General features: G+C 41.5%; 1 protein-coding gene across 1 annotated transcript in view; it reads left to right on the top strand.

The window, feature by feature from the left end:
• Window positions 1-23185, top strand: part of ACER3 (alkaline ceramidase 3) — a 69842-nt gene that overhangs the window by 16294 nt on the left and 30363 nt on the right. Inside the window, exons 2-3 of the mRNA XM_014947107.1 lie at window positions 6218-6328; window positions 16517-16569. Coding sequence (XP_014802593.1) covers window positions 6218-6328; window positions 16517-16569 — 164 coding nt within the window. The remainder of the gene's footprint in view (window positions 1-6217; window positions 6329-16516; window positions 16570-23185) is intronic.

Genomic DNA, 23185 nt, shown 5'->3' with positions numbered 1-23185 from the left:
AATGAATTTCTTATCCTTGTAAGGAAATACTCTATATTCCTCCTCACTCTTTAAGCTGTTGGCTACTTACCCCTCCAGTTCAAATCTAATTCCCAAACACCTCTTTGGCTTTTATTTCACCTTATCTGGTGCTGCTGGGCCCCAGGAGTACCCTTTTTATGCTTTGCTTTTGCTGTTACTCTCTGTGTGTGTTCATCTTTGGTTTCGTATCCCTAGAGATCATTCCAAACCCTCTTTTTAGAAGAAAGACTTATCCCCGTGGTAGACAGTTACGCTCTCGAATACTCCTGAATCCGTGAGTTGCTTTGCAATTTCTTTAAATTTGGTAAACGAGCTGCATTTTCTACCAGAGCTGCTTGAGTTTATTCCAGAAACAAAAGCAGTGAGAGAGAATTTCGCATATCTGAAAGCAGCTAGAAGGATGATTCAAGTTCTGCATGTGTCATGATGCCATCTGACAGCATTTGGTTTCTGTAATTATTTTTATTTTCTTCATGCAATGATGGAAAAAAGAAAAAAAGAAAAAAAAAAAAAGCTGCGTGATCTAGGAACTGCACTAAAATTGACTGTGCACCACGTTACTCAGACAATGAAATGGATGTTTTCAGCCTCAAAAATCTTGTTTGCTTGCCTGCTTGTTGTACTTGGAGGGACACCTTGACTTTACTGCAAGTTTGGTATCTATTTTAGAATAAAGCAGCCACTTTCCTTTCTTGTGTTTCGCAGCGAGGTGTGGTTGTCCTTAAGGGAAGGCTGAAAGCCTGTAATGAATGTCATGTTTGTTAATCTTGATTTTAAATGAGGTTTTATGTATAGTCAACTTTTTTAATTGCAAAAACTTTCTTCTTTGCTCTCTGAGGGTAACACTTATTGTTTTTGAGTCTTGTTGAAACCACAGCAGTGAAAAATCTTAATTTGTTTGACAGAGCATTTTAATATTTGAAAAGATCACAGAATGATATCCATAGGTCCTTGCAGGTGGTAAATCTTGCAGTCTTTCTGTGTACAAACATAGGAGAAAGGATCTCTTAACACTCTGTAACTCACACTGGTCACCTTGTCAAAAGCTGAAGGTGATAATTTTTGCTTCGTTTTTATAATAGCACTTTTACTTCTTCACTGGAAATATCTCCTGTGTTCTAACTCCCAGCGTTGTCTTCCTGATGGTTTTACATCCTGTGTAGTATTTCTTTATGGCCGTGTTCTGTTACAACTTGACTTATTTACAACTTTCCTTGGTTTATCCTTTTGACTCATCGTCCAAATTTATTGTAGAAATGACTTTATAATGTAGAATTAACTACATATTTGGGGAATTAGAAACTTTGAAAGTAAGGGCTTTCAAATTTGTGAACTCTCTAACTGTACCAAGCTGTGCATAACAGTAAGCAATATATTGTGCCTGTGTTTGCCTTAAATGCTATTTCCTCTTTAAGTTTATATTTTTTTGTCTTTGAGGTGCTCAGTCTTTGTGCAGATCTTTGTGCATTTATGATACCGTGCGTAAAAAAAGACTTGTCAGGTTTTGCTGCTCTATTTGTAGAACAGGGTGCAGATGTGGTTTAACACTCGTACAGCTGTACTTCCCAGAGACAGAGGCCTGTTGAAATGATGTTTTGCATAAATTTGATTCTGTTCTGGTACCATATGGCATCCTCTCAATGAATAAAACACTATTTGGAAACAATGGTTTGCATTAAAACTGCCTTGAAAGGCTTCTATGAAAATTTGTAAGGTCAGTCACGCAGCCTGCGTTTGCCATGATTAGCCATTAATTTAGGACTTTGCCTGGGACCGTGTCTAATCTTTGTGGACAGTCTAGTTTACTGCTGTGACAGGCCACCACATCACAGCACTAAAAAGCTGGCTTTGGAGCTTACTGAGCTTCACCCTGAAAGCAGGAGGATTCATCATGCTGCCTGTATCTGTGGGGAAGCACTTGTAGATATCTCCTCTTCAGTGGGAAGCTTACCTCTAGCTTCTAGCCTGCATTTATTTGGGGTTAGTTTATATCTATTTATTCTTTCGACGGTATTATCGAGAACACTGTATCCTACCGTTAGCTTGCATGAGGACAGTACTATTTTCCCTGCCTCTACTGGAAATAAATCTTGAGGGTTTGGTGCCAGCCTTCCAGAGATGGCTTGTGGTCAATCACCATGCGATCTTAATTCACTTTTCTGCCTCTTCAAATAGATTAATACTACGATTGGAATAACGATTCATAATAACGTTGAAAAGCACGTTCTTCGCCATCATATTTAATCCCATTCCTGTCGTTTCAGTCTGCAAGTTTATTCATTTCTTCCTCTGATAATCTAGTCCTCCTTTCTGGTGATAGATGTGCTGGAGATAAAATGCTGAGATGCAGTCTTTGGTCACCAAATTAAAATTAGATCACTCCCTGGACCAGTATTCAAGGAATCCAGTACTGAAATATAAGAATGCTGTAAACAGTTGAGGCCAGGTCCATCCATGTGCATGCTTTTAATTTCTCATATATTATATTTCTTACAGACATAACGAATAATCTCTTCTTTAATTATTTTGCAAACCTTCTACCTTATTCCTTAGTTGCATATTCTCCGATCTCTGGTTCTCCCAAGTAGGTTCTGCATTATGTTTTTTCCTTTTTTTTTTTTTTTTTTTTTTTTTAAAGAGAACTGGGTGAAAAAGATTAGGTTTCTTGGCAGTTAAACCTTTTTCCCATTTTCAACTTCCATATCTGTTTCCTTCAAAACTTGTTTCACTTCCTTGTTTGTTAATTAACTTCTGAGTTACGAGTCTGTAGCTGTGTCACCTTTTTCTTCTTTCTTGGTATTGTTTGCTAATCTCTCTGCGTGTCCCACTGCCGTTTTTGGATGGAATTAGTAAAAATCCCTTTTAATGAATTTATAAGCTATTCTGTGTGAGGATAATCCTGTAAAGACTAGCTAGACTTTTACGAAATGCCCACTCCTAGGGCCCTGGGGTTTGAAAGAGACCTTGTAGTTCTTATTCTTGAAAGAAGTCGTTTTGCTAGCAGCGTGCCAGAGGACTTCATTGTTCCCCCACCCCCGTTTCCCTTTTTTAAAAAAAAAAAAAAAAATTGCACAGCTTTCAATAAGTATGTTTTACAAATAGGCTTGCCTCTAATCTGGGCTATAAATGTTCTGAATAATATGGGCCAAAAAGTGCAGAGAAGGAGTGGCAGGAATTTACAGCTAGATTAGGTCTACGGTATTTCCTCCCTGGGCAAGATGGTCCTAGATTAGATGCTCATAAATTTTTCAATAATGTAACATAATTATAGCTTTGCAGGAAGTGTTGAAACCTTCGCTTTCCTACAGAAGAATCTCTTTGCCTTTTTACATCCATCTTGAAGTTTGTTTTCCTCCTGCAACTCTAAAGTCCTGTGCCTTCCCAGTTGCGGATACACATCATGGTATTTCTTTTGTTCGGCATTTTCACATTTGAATTTTTGCCAGGTTTTTGGCAGTTTCATAACGAAGTGACCTTGAACCGTGATATTTATATAATGTCTAATAATTTCTCTTGAAAATGGGCACAGTTGAGACCCACTTTAGAAGGCAGAAGGTTGGCTGTCTGGACCGTGTAGCCTTTCCTCTACCTTCGGAGGCTGGATGACGTCTCTGCAGGATGTGTGGGAGGATGTGGTAATGGTCAATGTGTACAACACAATACTGAATTTTAGTGGATTTCTTCCAAATCTGCTCTCCACTGAAAGTGAATCACTGCCCATTGCAACATTGCGGGGAATGTGGTAAAAGGTTAAAGAATCCCCAAAGAATTTAAGCATGAAAAAGGCCTTTTATTTTGGTATAAACTTGTACGTCTTTGCAGAGCTGTTTTGATTTCAGCTGGGTTTCTTCTACATGGAGGAACTTACTCCAGAGCTGACTGGAAGAGTAAGATCTCTGGCAAATCTCTGTTTTGCATGTTATAACTTGGTGAAATTCATGGTTGTGTGGGAGATGATGTTAAATCAATAAGGAAGTGATTTAAGAAGATCTGATAAAAATCAGATGGATTTTTATCTAGTCGAGAAGACTGCCTCAAACTAAGATTTTAATCTACTTTGTGAGAATTTAAAAGAGCTACCTTGTTAATTAGATACATTTCTGCTTCATGTGTTCTGAAACAGCCTTTTTTCCATTTAGGTTTGAATTTTCTGTAAACATGAAAAGTACTGATTATTATTCTTGGAGGTGCTGCAATACTTTGGGGTTGTATGATTGTAGTTTGGAAGTTTTCACTTTTCTTTGGGATGGATCTTGGGAAGTAGGACCCCTTGAAAAATAGGTGCTTGGATTAGGGGAGTGACTCAGACATGGCCTGCTCGCTCTTGTTCTTTGTTTTGGAAAGTTAAACTCTTCTGAGATTTTTCTGCTGAATAAAAAAGCCAGAAATAGGGATTTTTTTGGCCTCTCCAAAGCCTCATACATTGTACGTTTCATTGAGATATTTGGAATTTAGAGTTACAGTTTTACATATATTTAACTGTTGGCGTGTGAAAGTGTGCATTTTAATTTATGTAAGCAACATTCTGCCTTTTTTAATGGATTTGCTCTTTTCCCCAAATTGCATGTCATTTTATTCCCATTACATAAGCTTTATTCTCAAACTTTTGATTTGTGGTTAGGCTAAAAAGCTGAATCTGCATCCCTTCTGGTGAGAAATGTATCATTTCCGTATGCTTCACTTAAACTTCTCAATATTTCATTGTACTTTTGCATAAGCCAGGACAGTTTGGAAAAAACAAACAACAAACAACTGCATCGAAATCAGATTGAGGGAGTAGTTTTAAAGAAAACAAAAATAAAGGTTCCCTCATCTTCCCCAGAGATGGAAGAGCGGCCGTGCCCCCTGGTATGGGAGCTGGGCTCTTGGCTGGTTCTTGCTTTCTCTGATCCCTGCAACACGTCTCATTTCTATGTGTTGCATCTCAGCTTCAGCAGGAGGGACAGAGAGTGGTGGTGTCTTGCTGAATTTAGAATGGTTTGGGTTGGAAGGGATCTTAAAGATCATGAAGGTCCAACCCCCCTGCCATGGACAGGGACACCTCCCACCAGACCAGGTTGCTCCAAGCCCCCTCCAACCTGGCCTTGAACCCCTCCAGGGATGGGGCAGCCACAGCTTCTCTGGGCAACCTGGGCCAGGCTCTCACCACCCTCAGCATGAAAAATTTCTTTCTAACATCTCATTTAAATGTCTCCTCTTTCAGTTTAAAACCGTTACCTCTCGTCCTATCGCTCCGCTCCCTGATCAAGAGTCCCTCCCCATCTTTCCTGGAGGCCCTTCAGGTCCTGGAAGGCTGCTCTAAGGTCTCCCCTGGAGCCTTCTCTTCTCCAGGCTGAACAACCCCAACTCTCTCAGCCTATCTTCATAGAAGAGGGGTTCCAGCTCTCTGATCATCTTCGTGGCCTCCTCTGGCCCCACTCCGACAGGTCCATGTCCTTCCTGTGCTGAGAACTCCAAAGCTGGACACAGTGCTCCAGGTGGAGTCTCACAAGAGCAGGGTAGAGTCACCTCTTTATCAGCTTTGACAGTTGCCTGTCCTGCTGATGAGTAGTGGCTTCTCACTTTTTGCTGTTCCTTGTTGTACCCTCTTACAGACTTTGGTCTTAGATTGTGATGCTGTATCTCAGATCCCATCTGGCTTTCTCCATGTGTGTGCAGTGACCACCACACTAATAGTAAAGACTGAACTGGTTTCGTTTGGGAACGACTCACTCGGTGACCTTAAAGTATCTGAAGGGAGCGTGGAGGAGAGAGCTCCAAGAATAGCTTTAAGAAAAGAGAAAACAAACAAACAGCTCTTTTAAAATACCAGGCTTGTACTATTTGGGGCTTATATCTCCTTAAGGAATTGGGGTTTAATTTGTGAGCTGTACGATCAAGGTAACTTTATTTTTCTGCCTCCTGCCAAGAAAGTAAGCACTGTCTAAGCCAAACTTTTTAGTTAGATCAGTATTTTACTACTATCCAAACATGTGGAAAAGGACAAAAGAGTTAAAATATCCTCAGCCTTCAAGTCAATAACTCTGTTGTACCAAAGTTTAACTTTGTTTTATGTCTGAAAGCAGAAGACAATTTCCAAAAATGTGTAGCTTTCTGGATAAAAACTGCCGAACCTTTTTTTAATAAGTGAATGCAGCTTTATTTTAAGTGCACAGTACCCAATTCTAAATCTCTGCTTTTCATTTCTGTCCTACAGGGAACACAGTGAGTAACCTGATTTTCATTCTACCTCCAGTCTATGGTGCGATTCAGACCTATAAAGATGGCCTTGAAAAACGATATTTAGCTGCATATTTGTGTCTCACAGGTATGTGTAAAAACTTAATTTGCTCTTTCATTATAAAGGGAGCTCAGATGTGCACTGAAATATTAATAAACCAAGTAGTAAAATCCAAATACTATGTGTGTGAAACATAATCCTCAATATGTTATATTGTTAATGTTTACAGGAAATTGGTATTTGTTGGGAGGACATACAATTGGTATTGGGGGATGCTGGAACATTTGTCTCTCATGAGGAAAGGCTGAGGGAATTGGATCTTTTTAATCTGGAGAAGGCTAAGGGGGGATCTGATCAACACCTATAAATACTTAAAGGGTGGGTGTCAGGAGGATAAGAACAGTCTTTTTTCAGTGATGCCCAGGGACAGGATAAGAGGAAACGGGCACAAACTTCAACATAAGAAGTTCCACCTAAACATGAGGAGGAACTTCTTTCCTGTGAGGATGGCAGAGCCCTGGAAGAGGCTGCCCAGAGAGGTGGTGGAGTCTCCTTTTCTGGAGACATTCAAACCCCACCTCGACACGTTCCTGTTCATCCTGCTCTGGGTGGACCTGCTTTGGCTGCCCAGAGAGGTGGTGGAGTCACCATCTCTGGAGACATTCAAAACCCACCTGAACACGTTCCTGTTCATCCTGCTCTGGGTGGACCTGCTTTGGCAGGGGGTTGGACTAGAAGGTCTCCAGAGGTTCCTTCCAACCCCATATCATTCTGTGATTCATAGAATCATAGAATCATAGAATTGCCCAGGCTGGAAGGGACCTCCAAAGGTCATCTAGTCCGACCTCCTTCTGTGACATGAAGTTAAAATTCACTAAATAACTTCATGATGTGTTAAACTGACCCTTTTCTAGCTTTACGCCCTGCTCAGTTCATCTTAGCTCACTATCCTTTTAGGATGATTCACAGAAGATGTTTTGTGTGTCCTGCTTCCAAACAGTTTCACGCCGTATTAGTGGTTTTGTGACATTTGTGTGGAACAGGAATACAAGAAATGGCAGATTTCTTGAAGGAACTGGGAAAGCATTCTTGATGAGTATGAATTCGTTTTCAGTTCCTCTTTGGCGTATATCGCTCAACAACTGAACTGCCTTCGTGTCTGGGAAGTTTTGCAGGGATGGAAGAACAATGTGACATTGGTCCAGTCTGTTTTTTTCTAACATAGCAAAATCCTGAAAAGAACCAACTTCCTTTAAAACACTAATTATGCAACTGGAAGTCACGTTCCCTATGAGAAAAGAAGATGTTTGAAGATGGTTCAGATTTGGCAGTTGGGGCTCGAAGTAGATTTCATGGAATTTCTGTGTTTCACAGGATTTCTATGTTTGCTGTAGCTCCTACCTCTGTGGAGGCTGCATTTCCCAGTCTTCTCAGTGGAAAGAGATTGATTTATTGTAAATGTTACTTTTAAGACTGGCACACTCATGTATTTAAACAAACATTGTCAAAAACCACTTATCTCTGTGCTAAACGTATTCTTGATGCCAATTAAACTGTAACATATACTAGGTACAACTTTGTGATTTTTTCAGTTACATCAGCTTTGCTCATATGTGTGAAAGATAAGCAGCAACAATGTACAGCTTTGGATGTTGTCTGAACACTTTCCAAATAGCCATTTGTAGGGTTTTTTTTTATGGTTCTGGGTAATTATTCATTTTTATCTCAGTATAAAATAGTTTGGCAGAAGGAATTCTTGAAGGTCAGGGTTTCCTTTCAAAACGACAGGGAAAGAAACAGTGTGTAAGCATTTGCTCAAGCTGACTTTTTTCTTGAATCAACGTATCCTATACTGCCATTCTTTCTGAACTAAAAAACAAAAAAAAAAAAGTAGTAAAACTCTGTGTTTGAGACTCAGTCTTCACTGTAACTGGTGGCTGCCTCTGTCAGTGACACTTCATGGTGGACATACTGGCTTCATGATGGATTTACAGGCTGCCCAGGGAAGTGATGGAGTCTCCTTCTCTGGAGACATTCAAAGCCCACCTGGACACGTTCCTGTGCAACCTGCTGTGGGTGGACCTGCTCTGGCAGGGGGGTTGGACTAGATGATCTCCAGAGGGCCCTTCCAACCCCGTATCATTCTGTGATATGGACAAAGTGTGCCACTACCTGACCAGAACATCAGGCTGTCATACCAAGACTGCACTGAGTGGGCATTTCTTACATACTGTTTAATGGTTTGTTGTTTGTTTGTTTGTTTGTTTTTTAAAAGAAAAGAAAAGGTCTGTCTTTGATCCCAGTGAATTCCATGGACTTCAGTTTTATGCTGTTCTTGGTGTTGACCAAGGGAGCTCCGGCTGCGTTTGCCAGCAGTGCTGGAGGGCACTCCTGAGTTCCAGCTGGGCTCTGCTCATCTGCAACTGGGATGCCTTTGACTCCTGTCTGAAGTGATAAATGCTTGCATGGCTTGATTTTTATCTCCTATGTTGGAACCTAACATTAAAGGTCACTCCCAGAAGTGTTCCTCTTCTGTTTTGTCTCTGCTTCGGTATTTGTGACGCTATGGACTCTTGAAAGAGGTAAAGGAATACAGAAGGCTTTATAATTTCTCAGTGAAAACCAGGAACAGGGTGGTTTGGAATCACAAACCTCTTGACATTTGTTCTACTGCAGAACAAAAGCAGCAAATGAGAAGATAAACAGACTTTTAAACATAGTTGGAATGTGCCAGCAACACTGGCGTTCTTTCTGCGCGTGTGACTAAAGTGGAGATAGAGTAAGTGTACGAAATTTTTTTTTTTTTGGTAAGAAAATACCAGAGAGAATTCTTTCCCTTACCTAATTTTATTTACTAAGAGATTTCACTGTGTATTTGTAGCAAACAAATGTAGACTTGATCTGTAATGGGATAGTGAATGTAACACAAACTCTTTTTTCACTTCTTAAACACAAACTCTATTTCTCTTCAGACGCTGTGCTTCATTAAAGATGATATAGCAGAGCTTCTAACTGGCCTGTGGTGTGTGAGGGTTTTTTTGGTAAAGCAGAAATTATTTTAACAGTTCTGCTCTGAAGATGGGGGTGGAAGGGAGGGCACTTCAGTTAGGTTTTAACATCTTTGAATCATTACTGGGATTTAACAAGATGTTAAAAGACAGCTGTCGAAGCGGACATTAAAATTAAATCTGTTAGCATTTGAGAACATAAGAAGTGTTGTTTCTAGGCATTATTATGATCCAAATCAGCTGTTTCTTTTGGATGCTTCCAGACATTTAGCTGATTGTCAGTTCCTTTGTGTTTTACCGTGCCTTATCCAGTGCTTCACTTTATACCCCACAATTTCTTATGTTGACATTTATTTCCTCTTTGAAGCAAATGCATTTTGAATTAGGGAAGCACTGTGTATTTCACATACATGCTAAGATCCAAAGCTGGCAGAGCAAGAAGGGGGATTTCTAAATTTCTTTTTCATACTGGTGTTGAGACTGAGTTGCACTTTTCACCAAGTTCTTTGAGTTCCAAAACACTGTTCTCAGCCCTTATTTCTGCTGCCTGTCAGCTCAAAGGGCACGTTGTCAATTAACTCAATAGGAACTGGACACAATTTTTAAGCTTTGGAGAACTATTTAATCAACCTATACATTATGAAGAATAATCTTAACCAGTTACATTAGCATGTTGCATCTCGTGAAGGTGATCTTATGAAGGCATCTCAGGGAGGTGATTGTCCCTCTGTACTCAGCACTGGTGAGGCCACACCTTGAGTATTGTGTCCAGTTTTGGGCACCTCAATACAAGAGAGATATTGAGGTGCTGGAGCGGGTGCAGAGGAGGGCAATGAAGCTGGTGAAGGGCCTGGAGAATAAATCTTATGATGAGCGACTGAGGGAGCTGGAGCCTGAAGGGGAGACCTCATCACTCTCTACAACTACTTGAAAGGACATTGTAGAGAGGTTGGTGCTGGTCTCTTCTCACACGTAATTAGCGATAGAGCAAGAGGGAATGGCTTCAAGCTGCAACAGGGTAGGTTTAGACTGGACATTAGGAAAGAATTTTTCACAGAAAGAGTGGTCAGACACTGGAATAGGCTGCCCAGGGAGGTGGTTGAATCCGTCCCTGAATTTGTTTAAGAGTCGTTTAGATGTGGTGTTGGGGGATATGGTGTAGGGGAGAACTTTGTAGAGTAGGGTTGATGATTGGACTTGATGATCCCAAGGGTCTCTTCCAACCTGAATGATTCTATGATTCTAAGCAGGTGAAGAAACATCAGATTGTCACTACCTCAAAGAATAAGCAGTTGGGTTTGGATGGTTCCTTATGATGCTGTGGTATTGAATCAGGTTCTACCATATCTCATATCCTTATGCATCCTGGGAAACTATGATTCTGAAATGGTTCATATTCTAAAAGGGTCTTGATTTAAAAAAAAAAAGAAAAAAAAAGGAAAAAAAGTTATGTGTGTGCATATATATTTAATGAAAAAGAGTGTAACTGATTTGAATGTAAGAAGATAAAAAGCAGTCAATGGAGTTACATACTTTATTAGATGCATTACTTAAAATTTGGAAGGGTTGTTCTGTTTTGTATTTCTTTGGCTCGTTCAGTAGTGCTCAGACATTCAAGCTGGGCCAAAGCAGAGGAAAACCAAGGATGCACAGTTTTCTACGTTAGACATAGCCATAGGAACTCGCAAACAACTTGCTAACCTTCATTTCCAGTGAAACTTATCTGTGAAAATAGCTGTTAGAAGCCCTTCAAAGTTAGTTCCCTTATTCTTATCTAACAGCCCAAGAGAAGGTGCTTGGCCCTGTTGATGTTGGTAAATCAAATGTGCTCAGGAACGTTCCTGAGCCAAGGAGCATGGAACAGCCCCTGTCTATTCATCTTAGCCTCCAAAACAAGGGGATCGCATACAAATTCCCTGCTGGGCACAGGCTCTGGACTCTTCTGGCTGCTGAGCTGTGCCCAGGAGCTGCTTGGGGAAGGAACTAGTTGGAAGAGGCTGGATTCACGCCGCAGACTGTTCCAGCAATTGCCTAGAGTGACATTAGTGTGTCTGGGAACAGTCCCAGCCATGCTTGAGTTCACTTGTAGAGCTGTACCCTTGGAGTAACCAAGGTCTTTTCTGTCTCTTGCGCTGTGGAGGGAAACCATTACAAAACAAAATAATTCAGTTAAAAAAAAAAAAGTTCATTTAATTCTACTTTTGTATCTTGTTTCATTCTTTGACTCCTTATTACCCCTCATCCTTTATCAGGGAGGGGAGTCATAGGACTAGGGGTAATGGTTTTAAACTCAAAGAGGGGAGATTTGTGATTCTGTGAAAATATCCCCTTATATTTGTTGATTATTCTTTATAATTACTTGAGTTGAATTACTCTTTATAATGCTATTGTCTTTAGTGGAAGCTTTGACACCCACTTCACGTGTAGATACCTAAACAAAGGTGTTTAGATCTGGAGCATCCTTCCTTCAGAATGTTTTCATACAGTGCTTGGACGGTTTAAATTTAAACCATGTCTATGAAATCCTAATTAACCGCTTTTTTTATAAAGGCTTTAGGCTTATGATAAGAATTTTGAATGCTGATGGGTAGTCTTATATCAAAATCAATTATCACCGATTATGTGATATTTCTGATTCTTCTTAAAACTACTGAAAAATTCGTAGGGGATATTTGTGTCCCTCTGGGGTTCAAATCCTGGGAGTTTATATGGTTCATAGATGGAGCTGGATCTTATGTATAATGGCAGATCATTTCTAGCATGGATATTGCTTGGCTGGTGTTGAAGTGCAGTGAAATAACTGTGTATGAAGTAAAGTTTGCAGATTCATGACACTTACATAGTTGCTAACACAACTGCTTTATCACATGCAATAACCACACGTCGTATTTGCTGCAGGACAAAAAAGATCATGTTAGTCTGCAAATAGCAGCTAAATTTGCATTTTCAGTCTCTTTAAGTGCTGTTCAGATCTCATAATGTTGTAACTTCATGCATGTTCTGTGCTGAATACGTAATTTATGTATAACCCCTGTAACTTGAGAGGTTCGTTGGTGTAAAAGTGCTGAGTGACTTGTAGTCTCTGTGAAGAGTGAGTTACAGTAGTTAGAGGGGAAATGGTGTTGATTTAATTGCAGTGACTGTGTTAACCCGTGCTTTGAAAAGTATAAAGCTGGCAGAAAGTCTCAGTGCAGGGATAGTTTTTGTGAAGTAACTATTCCTTAGAAATGTCTTCATCCTCGAGTTATGTGATGAGAAGTGTATCTAAAGGTAACTGCATCCCAGTAGAGCTGCAGGCAGAAGCTACGTGTGAAGACATTTAAGCTTAAATATTAAACCGCTGTTTATTGGGGACAAATACGTGTCAAGCCCCTTGTGAGTTTCCAAGTTAAAGTGTGACAGAAAGAGGCAGTGTGCTCTGGGCATAGCAGAGGAAATTAATATTTCCTTGCCATCCTTGGCATGTGATAGGTGTTTTCTCTTTTTCCTTTGCAAGGTTTCTGGCACCGAACACTAACCCTGCGTTGAACCACAAAGCAGCAGCTCTGATGAGCCCAGGTCTTGGCCCAGCGAGTGGGGTATTAGCTATTTAGTTCCCTTCTGCCAAATTTTACCAGTTAAATAGTGATGTTAGTGGGGCGGAGTGTGACTCTGCTTCAGCTGCTGCAGTTCAGTTCATCATCTTTTAATGCAGTTTCCTTCTTCCTCCTTCTTAAACAGATTTGTGAAGCTTTTTACATGGTTAGAATCATAGAATGGTTAGAGTTGGAAGGGACCTTAAAGATCATCCAGGTCCAAACACCCTGCCATGGGCAGGGACACCTCCCACCAGACCAGGTTGCTCAAAGCCCCATCCAGCCTGGCCTTGAACCCCTCCAGGGATGGGGCAGCCACAGCTTCTCTGGGCAACCTGTTCCAGTGCCTCACCACCATCACAGTCAAGAATTTCTTCCTAATATCTAAATTTCCCCTCTTCCAATTTAAAACCCTTACCCCTTATCCTGTCACTATACTTCCTTAGAAGGAGTCCCATCTCTCCTGTAGGCCCCCTTCAGATATTGGAAGGCTGCTATGAGGTCTCCCCAGAGCCTTCTCCAGGCTGACCAACCCCAGCCCTCTCAGTCTGTCCTCACAGCAGAGGTGCTCCATCCCTCTGATCATCTTCCTGGCCCTCCACTGGACCCGTTCCAACAGGTCCATGTCCTTCCTTTGTTGAGGACTCCAGAGCTGGACACAATAGTCCAGGTGGGGTCTCATGAGCGCAGAGCAGAGGGGCAGAATCACCTCCCATGACCTACCTGCTGGCCACACTTCTCTTGACACAGCCCAGGATGGGGTTGGCTTTCTGGGCTGCCAGTGCATGTTGCCAGCTCATGTTGAGCTTCTCACCCATGAGCACTCCCAAGTCCTTCTCCTCAGGGCTGCTCTCCAGCCATTCTCCACCCCAACACTCCAGTTCTGTGTTAAGCTATCACATAAGCTGTGTTAAGATATCACCAAAGATAGCCAACCAGAAACTTGGTTCTTAAGTTATTTGATGTAAAATATTTTTGTTATCCCTCTGCAACGTAAAACATACCTTAAGTTGTTCCTCTGCAATAAGCAGATATAAATGTGATACATAAAGAATTATATTTCATTCTTTAGTCTTCATCTAAATCATCTCTTCAAAAAAAAGCTATTCTGTGTAGTTAACCACAGTAGTGTTTGAGGAAATGTCTCTGGAGTCTTGAGAGGGAGAGTGTCACCTGATGAATAACCTACTCATATAATTTCTAGCTGTGTAACATCCTGGGTTACCTGCTGAAAGCACTTAAAGACCAGACTTGACCATGTTCATGAGCTCCATCAAGATACAAGACGATACAGCTTAAGCATCGTTCTCCAATGCACAGTACAATTTCATAATCAGAGAAACTCCAAGTGTGATCATTACACCAGGAGCAAGAGGCTTTTTTATTATTTTTAGAAATTAAGTCTAGTAATGGGCTTAATGACCTGAAACACTAACATCTGCAGCATTTTTGGGTTTTGCAAAGACTGGAAAGGAAAAGTAATCGAGAAATAACTGCTTTAAATCATGTCGGAGGAAGGGGGGGAGTTTAGTAGGTGATCACTGAGATTTATAACCCCATTAACAACAACAACCCCCTCCCCTAAAAAAAAACCAACAAACCTAACACCCTCCCAACAATATATTTTGTTAATTTAAAATCAGTTGAAATTTCTTATGCAATGATTTTGCTCATATTTGAAAATTACACTTATTACAAATTGTAAGAGTTTATATAATGAAGATACTGAAATCACAGTGACAGCCAGGATAATGGATTGTATGGTTTAAATTATGATCTTAATGGGTTTTTTTCTTCAGCACAAGCAGTAGTTGTAATATATTCTGTATATGTAGAAAAATGGCTGTGAGAATTTCTCATTAAAATCTCGATGAAGGTGAAAAACAGTTGTTACTTATTGTTTGGGAAGATTTTTCAGAAGCAAAACAAATTAGTGAGAACTTCCAGAAGTGCATACGGTTGTTTATATTCTGGTAGACAACCATGCTCAATTTTCCCAGAGAATTAATGATATTAGAGTATTTAGTGATGTGTCTTTAAATATAGCTGTATTACAGTTTTATTGTTTCAGTAAAGTTACATGCTTAGGTATTTAATTTCATAAAGTGTAACAGACACAATTTTAGGCTAAAAGCATATAAAGAAACATCTCCTGACTTGTCTATCAACTGTCTTGGGAATCCTTTAGAAAATGCAGAGTTTTTTAGGTAGAGGGCTGTTTGTGCAGCAGGGAAATCACAGAATCACAGAATGCTATGGGGTTGGAAGGCACCTCTGGAGATCATCCACTCCAACCCCCCTGCCAAAGCAGGGCCACCCAGAACAGGTTGCACAGGAATGTGTCCAGGTGGGGTTTGAATGTCTCCAGAGAAGGAGACTCCACCACCTCCCTGGGCAGCCTCTTCCAGGGCTCTGCCACCCTCAAAGTGAAGAAGTTCCTCCTCATGTTTAGGTGAAACTCCTTATGTTCAAGTGTGTGCCCATTTCCTCTTGTCCTGCCACTGGGCACCACTGAAAAAAGACTGGCCCCATCCTCTTGACACCCACCTTTTAAGTATTTATAGGTGTTGATCAGATCCCCCCTCAGCCTTCTCTTCTCCAGACTAAAAAGTCCCAAGTCCCTCAGCCTTTCCTTGTAAGGGAGATGCTCCAGGCCCCTCATCATCTTTGTAGCCCTCTGCTGTCCCCTCTCCAGCAGTTCCTTGTCCTAAAAACTGTGTGTAGAAAAGGTTGTGCTCTTGAAGAAAAGCACAACAGAACTACCTTGCGATCAAGGCTCAAGTGCAAATTACTTGGCTTTTTCTGAAACTAGGATCTGAAACAAGAAGGGAAACAAGACATGACAATAATGTACTTGTTCTTGCAAAATAAAAATGTACTGGTTCTTAAGGAGACTGTTTAACTGATATCATTTATCGCTTTCAATGTTACATTAAATGCTCAACCAGCTTTGCTCTAAACAGTGAAATCTAACTTCCGAGACACATTGTCCTTGTCTAACTGAAAAAGCAAAGTATTTATCTCATAAATATATACATATAGGCAAAGTATATATCTCCTAAATTAATTTCAGAAGTAAATTCAGACTTTAAAAATAAAATATTTCAAAGAAATAAAATTCATTACATAAAAAGATAGGCTTCCAAGAGGAAGGCTTGGAAATGGTGATCTCGTTTCACAAAACGAATCCATACTGCATGGGGTTTTGTTTGTTTATCACGAATTTCTGGTTCTGAGTTCTAGGAGCAATTCGTTTCTGCTTCTAGAGCTGGCAGAAAGCTCCTTATAAAATTTACCATTTAAAACTGGACAATAAGCAGAAATATCACAGAATTTCAGGAGTACTGGCAGTTGAATGATGCCTTGCATTAGAGAAGGATTGAGACAGATAAATGTTGATGTACTTAAAATTAAAAATTAAATTATCTCATTGAGGTTACACCAGTTCATAGGAGACAGTATTGGGAGGAGGGAAAGAGGACACTCACCCCCGAAAAAACATAAACTCAAGGACATCACTGGCAAGTAAAGTGTAAAGTAGAAGGATGTGGAAAATTAGGATTTTGCCCCTGAAATGGGATGCCAATGTTCTAATTTTTTTTTTCCCAGTAAAGTTCATGCAATTAAGTTAATGTACCTGAAAGTTTTTCATGTAGACTTTTATGTTAACCATGGTTTTGATTTGCCTTCAGCTGTGGGATTGGGATCTTGGTGCTTCCACATGACCCTGAAGTATGAAATGCAGGTGAGTATTGATAAGTAGCTGTGAATCATTTTATTTATTTATCTCAGTATATCTTCATCTTGACAAGATGAAACTCATATAACATGAGTTAATTCTACCTTAAGTCTGGCAAAAGAGTAGTGCAGGTCTTGTTTCATTAGATATTTTTTACCTGTAGATATACAGGAATATACACTTGCAGCTAAAATAAGAGCTATAATCAGCTGCTAACTTCGTAGAAGACACTTTATCCCTTGGGAAATCATACTGTCTTTTTAGTCCAGTTGTTATTTTAAAATTCCTACAGTTTTGGCTTAATAGCAAGCAGAATAGACTAGAATTATTTATTGTATCCTTTTTTCCATCTTGATGTTTTCTATTATATTTTTTATTTATCTAAACCTACCTGTAGCATTCATACTGAAGTCAGTGCCTTCTGATTAGCAGCCGTTGAGTCTTCCCCTCTCTTATTCTCAAGTAGAAGCCATTCTGTAATAAATCACTGGGCATAAGGATTTGATATTTCCTGTTTTCTAAAGGGACGTTAGATCTGAGAAGATTAAGGAAATTCATAGAATGGTTAGGGTTGGAAGGGACCTTAAAGTTGATTGACTTTCAACCCCCTGCCCTGGGCAGGGACACCTCCCACTAGACCAGGTTGCTCCAAGCTCCATCCAGCCTGGCCTTGAACCCCTCCAGGGATGGGGCAGCCACAGCTTCTCTGGGCAACCTGTTCCAGTGTCTCACCACCCTCACAGGAAGGAATTTCTTGCTAATATCTCATCTAAATCTCCACTCTTCCAATTTAAAACTGTTACCCCTCATCCTATCACTACGTTCCCTGATCAAGAGTCCCTCCCCATCTCTCCTGTAGGCCCCCATTAGGTATTGGAAGGCCATTATAAGGTCTCCCTGGATCCTTCTCCAGGCTGAACAAGCCCAACTCTCTCAGCCTGTCTTCATAGGGGAGGTGCTTCATCCCTCTGATCATCTTCGTGGCCTCCTCTGGACCAGTTCCAACAGGTCCATGTCCTTCCTTTGAATCAAAGTCTGGGTGAAGTGTGATTCGGTTCAAAATTAAGAAACCTTAAGAAAGGTGTGTGCTGGAAGTCTGTGCTACCATGGAGTCAATGGAAATACAGTGAAGTTACCAGAGTTTGGAAGAGCCAGTCAGCTGGGCTGAATCGTTCTCCAGACTCCATTGATGGTCTTAACTTGAATAATATTCATTTTTCTGAATATATGTGTTCATTTTAGACCCTGTGAGTGTTCTGTCTGGCCTCCAGCTGCCATCCCACAAAGGCGGAGGTCTCTTAGACCCTCGGTCACTGTCTTGGGTGGCTGTACTGGAGGTGACAGAGCATCTCAGATGGCATAGACTTCTCTGCCGATGCAACTGGATTGAGTCCTGGTTTTCTATTGATCATAATGGGACTTGAGACACTGCATACGTGGACGCCAAATGTTAGGTCTCTGAAACTTAAACTGAATGGCAGTCTATTCCAAGACTTGGATATCTAAACTAGGTGTCTACGTGTGCTGTTTTGGCCATTAGGTGCTTCAAAGCAGCTCATTCTCCATAGGGCACTCTCAATCATTTCTCCAGCCATCTTTTTTCTCCTTTGCTCCCTTTCCATTCATCTTTCCCCTGTGTCCTACGGTGTCTTTCATATATTGTGCACAACAGCTTGGCTTTTCAGCCCCAAAATAGTCTACTGTGTTGCAGATCAGATAGAACAGAGAGATTCTTGGCTCTTGGATCTCATCTTGTCCTCACCTGTGCCACCACACTTCCAAGACAGAGTTCTATGGACACTTTACAGTTGAGATGTATGGTCAAAACTTGGTTCTCCGTAAAAGCTTAGGGCTGTGGAAATAGAAAGGATACTCTTGCTCATGGGGGACCAGTACTCCGTTTTCACAAGCCACCCATCCTGTAATATTCTTCATAAATCTTTTTCTCGCACCTGTAATTTAGACAGGGCCATCAAGCTGGAGCATTTCTCGCGTTCATGCAGAAAATAGACAGCTTTCTGCTTGAAGGAGGCAAACTTTCTGCACGTAATAGCAGAGCAGGAGTGTCTGGGATGACAGTCAGAGAGGATATGTAAGTGGCATATTGATTTTTACGTGCTGCAAATAGCAAAAGGCAGTTGTCTCTTGATACGCCTGGATTCACAAAGCACAACACTTGGCTCTGGGAGCAGAAGGGACCGTGGCTTAGACACAAAGCAGGTTGAAGCAACTGCAGTCCCATGTAAAGCTGGTTGTGAGGCATTCACCAAATATGAGTCACCAAATTGTCACCTATTGAGCCTTTCACTGGTTTCATCTTCCTCTGTGCTACTCTCCATCCTACGCTGCGGGAAGGTGAGGAGGCAGGGCTGGAAGCGGGGGAGTCCCAGCTCTTGGGATTGTGTGAATACAGAGGACCCTCAGTCTGAATTTTTGAGTGTATTTCTAACTATCTTGGCTGTAAAAGCAAACAAACAAACAAGAGTCCTACAGAATTTACTGGTGTTTTAATCTCATAACTGGCAAGGAGAAGCAGGGGTTGACTTGGGAACCAGTAAACTGCTTCAGCCAACCCTGTTGAGTTGAGATATGGTATGTAGCAAAACCCCACTTCACTCAGCTCTTTTGCAACATGGGACGTTGGTGCCAAATCCTCTAAGATGATGGTGGCGAGTGAGAAGGACGGTCCCAGGACCTGGGGCTCACATGGTGGCCACCAACAGACCATCCTGAAAGAACATCTGAAGCAGCAGAATAGGGAACATGCAGAAGAACATGTGCCATAGGTTGTATAAGACTGGGCATCAGAGACCAAAGCTCTGGTCTTTTGGTCACTTGACTTGCCATGCAGTGCAATGAGTGGATAACCCCATCTTGAATGTCCTGGCCCCCTCAGCTCTGTCTTTTCTGTCAAACCACACAATTTTGGCAGGAGAAACTACCTATACACAGGCTGCTCAGGGAAGTGGTTGAGTCACCATCCCTGGAGGTATTTAAAAGACATGTAGATGTGGTGCTGAGGGACATGGTTAGTGATGGACTTGGCAGTGTTAGGTTTACAGTTGGACTCAATGATCTTGAAGGTCTTTTCCAACCTAAACAATTCTATGATTCTACATTGACCAGCTCAATAGAACTGAGCTTAGATGTAAATGCTGGTCTTCAGTGCAAACAAAAAGTAGTTCTAAGAATTTTTACGCAATTTTAGATTAATAAATGTCTGTTCAAGAACCCATACCAGCATTTGGGTTTCACAGAGCGATATCCAACAATCAGTAAATACTCCAGCAGTATCACATCATTAATATGACCACTGTCACAAGTGGTCCTGTCCCAACGCAGGGAATTTCTGGCTGAAATGTTCCTCTTGGCAACTCTTTTGTATTTACCGGTAACCAATTTTAGACCAAATGCAAGCAAAAACACATTCCCAGTTAGCACAAAGCAAAGACGTACTAAATAAACAGCTCTGAATCAGAAGGGTAGAGATCAATTAATCCTTAGTGGATTGAAACCATGAACCAATCTGATTCAGTGTGCTTTATCCTCATTATCCTATGGGAGAGCTTTTAGGTGACTATCTATCTCCTACCTGCACACAGAATATTTTTAACAGTTGTGGTGTTACAGCATTTTTGCAAAATCTTTGTATCACTGCAGCAACCACAAGTCCCAGTTCAGTCCCTAGGGGAAGGTACCATGTAAAAAGTTACCCTGAAGACCTATACATTGTGTAGGGGAGGGATATGTAAAGACTCAAGGCTACAAACGTGCCCCAGGTCAAACAGAAGGTTTTGTGGCTGAGATGGTGACAGACTCAAGAGGTCCCGACTGCCATCGTTCACTGCATCGCCCTACGATCATCTGCAATCCAAATTTCCCTGTGCATCTGTCCCTGCCCTAATTCACTCCAGTTGTCTGTTTAATTAAAAAGCGCTATGTGGGACAATTGATTAACACAGGCTGCACTGCGAAATGGCTGCTCTCCACTGCAAATTTCAATTTCAAATTAAAAAGCAAAGGAAAAGTCGTAGGCTCTCCTGTTTCAGTGAACAGTTCCCTTTTCATGTAAAGAAACTGTCTTGAAGGAAAGGCCTTTTGGTTCCCCCTGCCCTGGCTGCACTGGCAGAAGATGTTCAGCAGGGTCGTTTTCAGTCACAGGGCACTGCGACCTGTTCTCCATCCATAGGGTAACGCACATGGAGAATGTAAGCCATCCTGAGAGCTCCTGCATGATGTTAGCTCTAAACCAGGAAGGGCTGATGGATGGCAGGAGATATGCAGGATGGAAACCACAGCCTCATGAAGAAATGAAGGCTCCAGAGATGTGGAAGATGTCTTGGGATGTGGAAGATGTCTTGGGATGTGGAAGATGTCCTGAGATGCAGAAGACGCCAGGATTCAAAGCCTAACCTCTGAGCTGAACTATCTCTACTCCATCTATGCAAGCTGAAATATGGCCTCCTGAAATGTGGAGCTTTCTTCTCATAAGGCACTTGGAGTCCCAGCATGAAAGATAAGCCCCAGTTTTCACAGGTAAAAAATGATAGGACAAGAGGAAACGGCTCCAAGTTGCACCAGGGGAGGTTTAGATTGGATATTAGGAAAAACTTTTACACTGAAAGGGTTGTCAAGCATTGGAACGGGCTTCCCAGAGAATTGGTGGAGCCACCATCCCTGGAAGTATTTAAAAGACAGGTAGAGGTGGTGCTGAGGGACACGGTTTGGTGGTGGACTTGGCAGTGTTATGTTTATGGTTGGACTCAATGATCTTAAGGGTCTTTTCCAAATTAAATGACTCTATAACTCTATGAATCTGTAATTCAGGGTCCACCAAAGGCCCTGGAGAAGGGCTGTAAGGTCTGAATCAGACCAGGGACAGGGCAGCAGGTCTTACCAGCCAGTAAAGTAAATGCACCCAATAAATGAACAGTGAGGGACTCATATGTTCAGTGAGAGATGTTTCAGATGGGTAGGAGATGATCTTCAAAGCCTACACTCCAGCCTAGACACACTTATATGCCTGTCCTTCCCTGGAATTGCATCCATTGGCACAGACAAGCTGGTTTGTTGACCTGGCAGCTCCCTGTAACATCAGTGAGTCAATGGTCTTGGGAAGGAATAGTGTTTTCTGAGTATCAGGTCTTTTTAGGTGCCTCAGACGAGATAACTAACTGAAAAGTCATGCTAACAAATTCAGCCTGATGCTAGGAAACTGAATGCAGGTGTATCTGTCACTGTGGTTCACCAGCACAGCTACGCCTTCGCTGCTCGGGCTGGCAGCCACAGCCTGCACTCGCATCCAAATTCACTTATTTAAATACAAGACCATGCCTTGGTGTTGGCTTGAGGAAACCTTGAGGAAATCCTATCTTCCCAAATGGAACCTGACTCCACTTATCAGCTGCCTGGTCAGCTGCCTCTGCATGTCCCCTCAACCCTGGCAGCACCACAACATGATCACTGGATACTTCTAGGAAGGGTTTCCAGGATCATCTGTCTCAAGGACATCTCAGGTCTACAGACAAAATCGCGTGAAGTCCCAACAGCGTGCACATGTGGGCTGGATTCACATCATTTCAAGACATCTGAAGTCTTTAAACCAATTCCACCTACGCTAGTCAGCCTGGGGTCTGTGTATAATTAACACCAAAAAAAAAGGAGACAGTCTTACAGCATGATTAAACTGACCCCTTTTTTAGACTTCTACTTTAGGATTAAATTATAGTCTCCGCTGACAATAATGGGCATCTGTGGCAAGCAGCTTGGGTGGGAACACCTACTCTGTAGACATTTGTATTTCATCCAAAAAATTCAACCTCTGAAGTCTTATAATCCAAATATTGTGCAAGGGCAAAGAGGGACCACATGGTATATGTAGGTAAAGCCAAGAACTTACTGTTCGTATAATTGAAAACTCTCAAATTCAAGAATCATTATTAGTCTTTTTAGAGAAAAAGAAAGAATAATAATTCCACAGAGTAATTTTATACAGATAAAGTTTCAATAATATTAATGCCCTTCCTTTGAATCAGTCAGGGTGAAGTGTGATTTGGTTCAAAATTAAGAAACCTTAAGAAAGGTGTGTGCTGGAAGTCTGTGCTCCCACGTTAGTCAGTGGAAATACAGTGAAGTTACTGGAGTTTAGAAGAGCCAGTCAGCTGGGCTTAATCATTCTCCAGACTCCATTGATGGTCTTAACTTGAATAATATTCATTTTTCTGAATATATGTGTTCATTTTAGACCCTGTGAGTGTTCTGTCTGGCCTCCAGCTGCCATCCCACAAGGGTGGAGGTCTCTTAGACCCTCTGTCACTGTCTTGGGTGGCTGTACTGGAGGTGACAGAGCATCTCAGATGGCATAGGCTTCTCTGTTGTTGCAACTGGATTGAGTCCTGGTTTTCTATTGATCATAATGGGACTTGAGACACTGCATACGTGGACACCAATGTTAGGTCTCTGGAACTTAAACTGAATGGCAGAGGTGATGTTTGCCTCCATGATGCTCTGGTTTATATCTCTGGTGCGTGCTGGAGACTGTCAGTCTCCATGGAGGTCACTGTCTTGGGTGGCTGTACTGGAGGTGACAGAGCATCTCAGATGGCATAGACTTCTCTGCCGA

The sequence above is a fragment of the Calidris pugnax genome, unplaced genomic scaffold (genome assembly GCF_001431845.1).
Source record: "Calidris pugnax isolate Ruff unplaced genomic scaffold, ASM143184v1 scaffold121, whole genome shotgun sequence".
Lineage (NCBI taxonomy): Eukaryota > Metazoa > Chordata > Aves > Charadriiformes > Scolopacidae > Calidris > Calidris pugnax.
The sequence above is the reverse complement of the archived record's forward strand: the minus strand, read 5'-3'. Positions and strand labels throughout refer to the sequence as shown.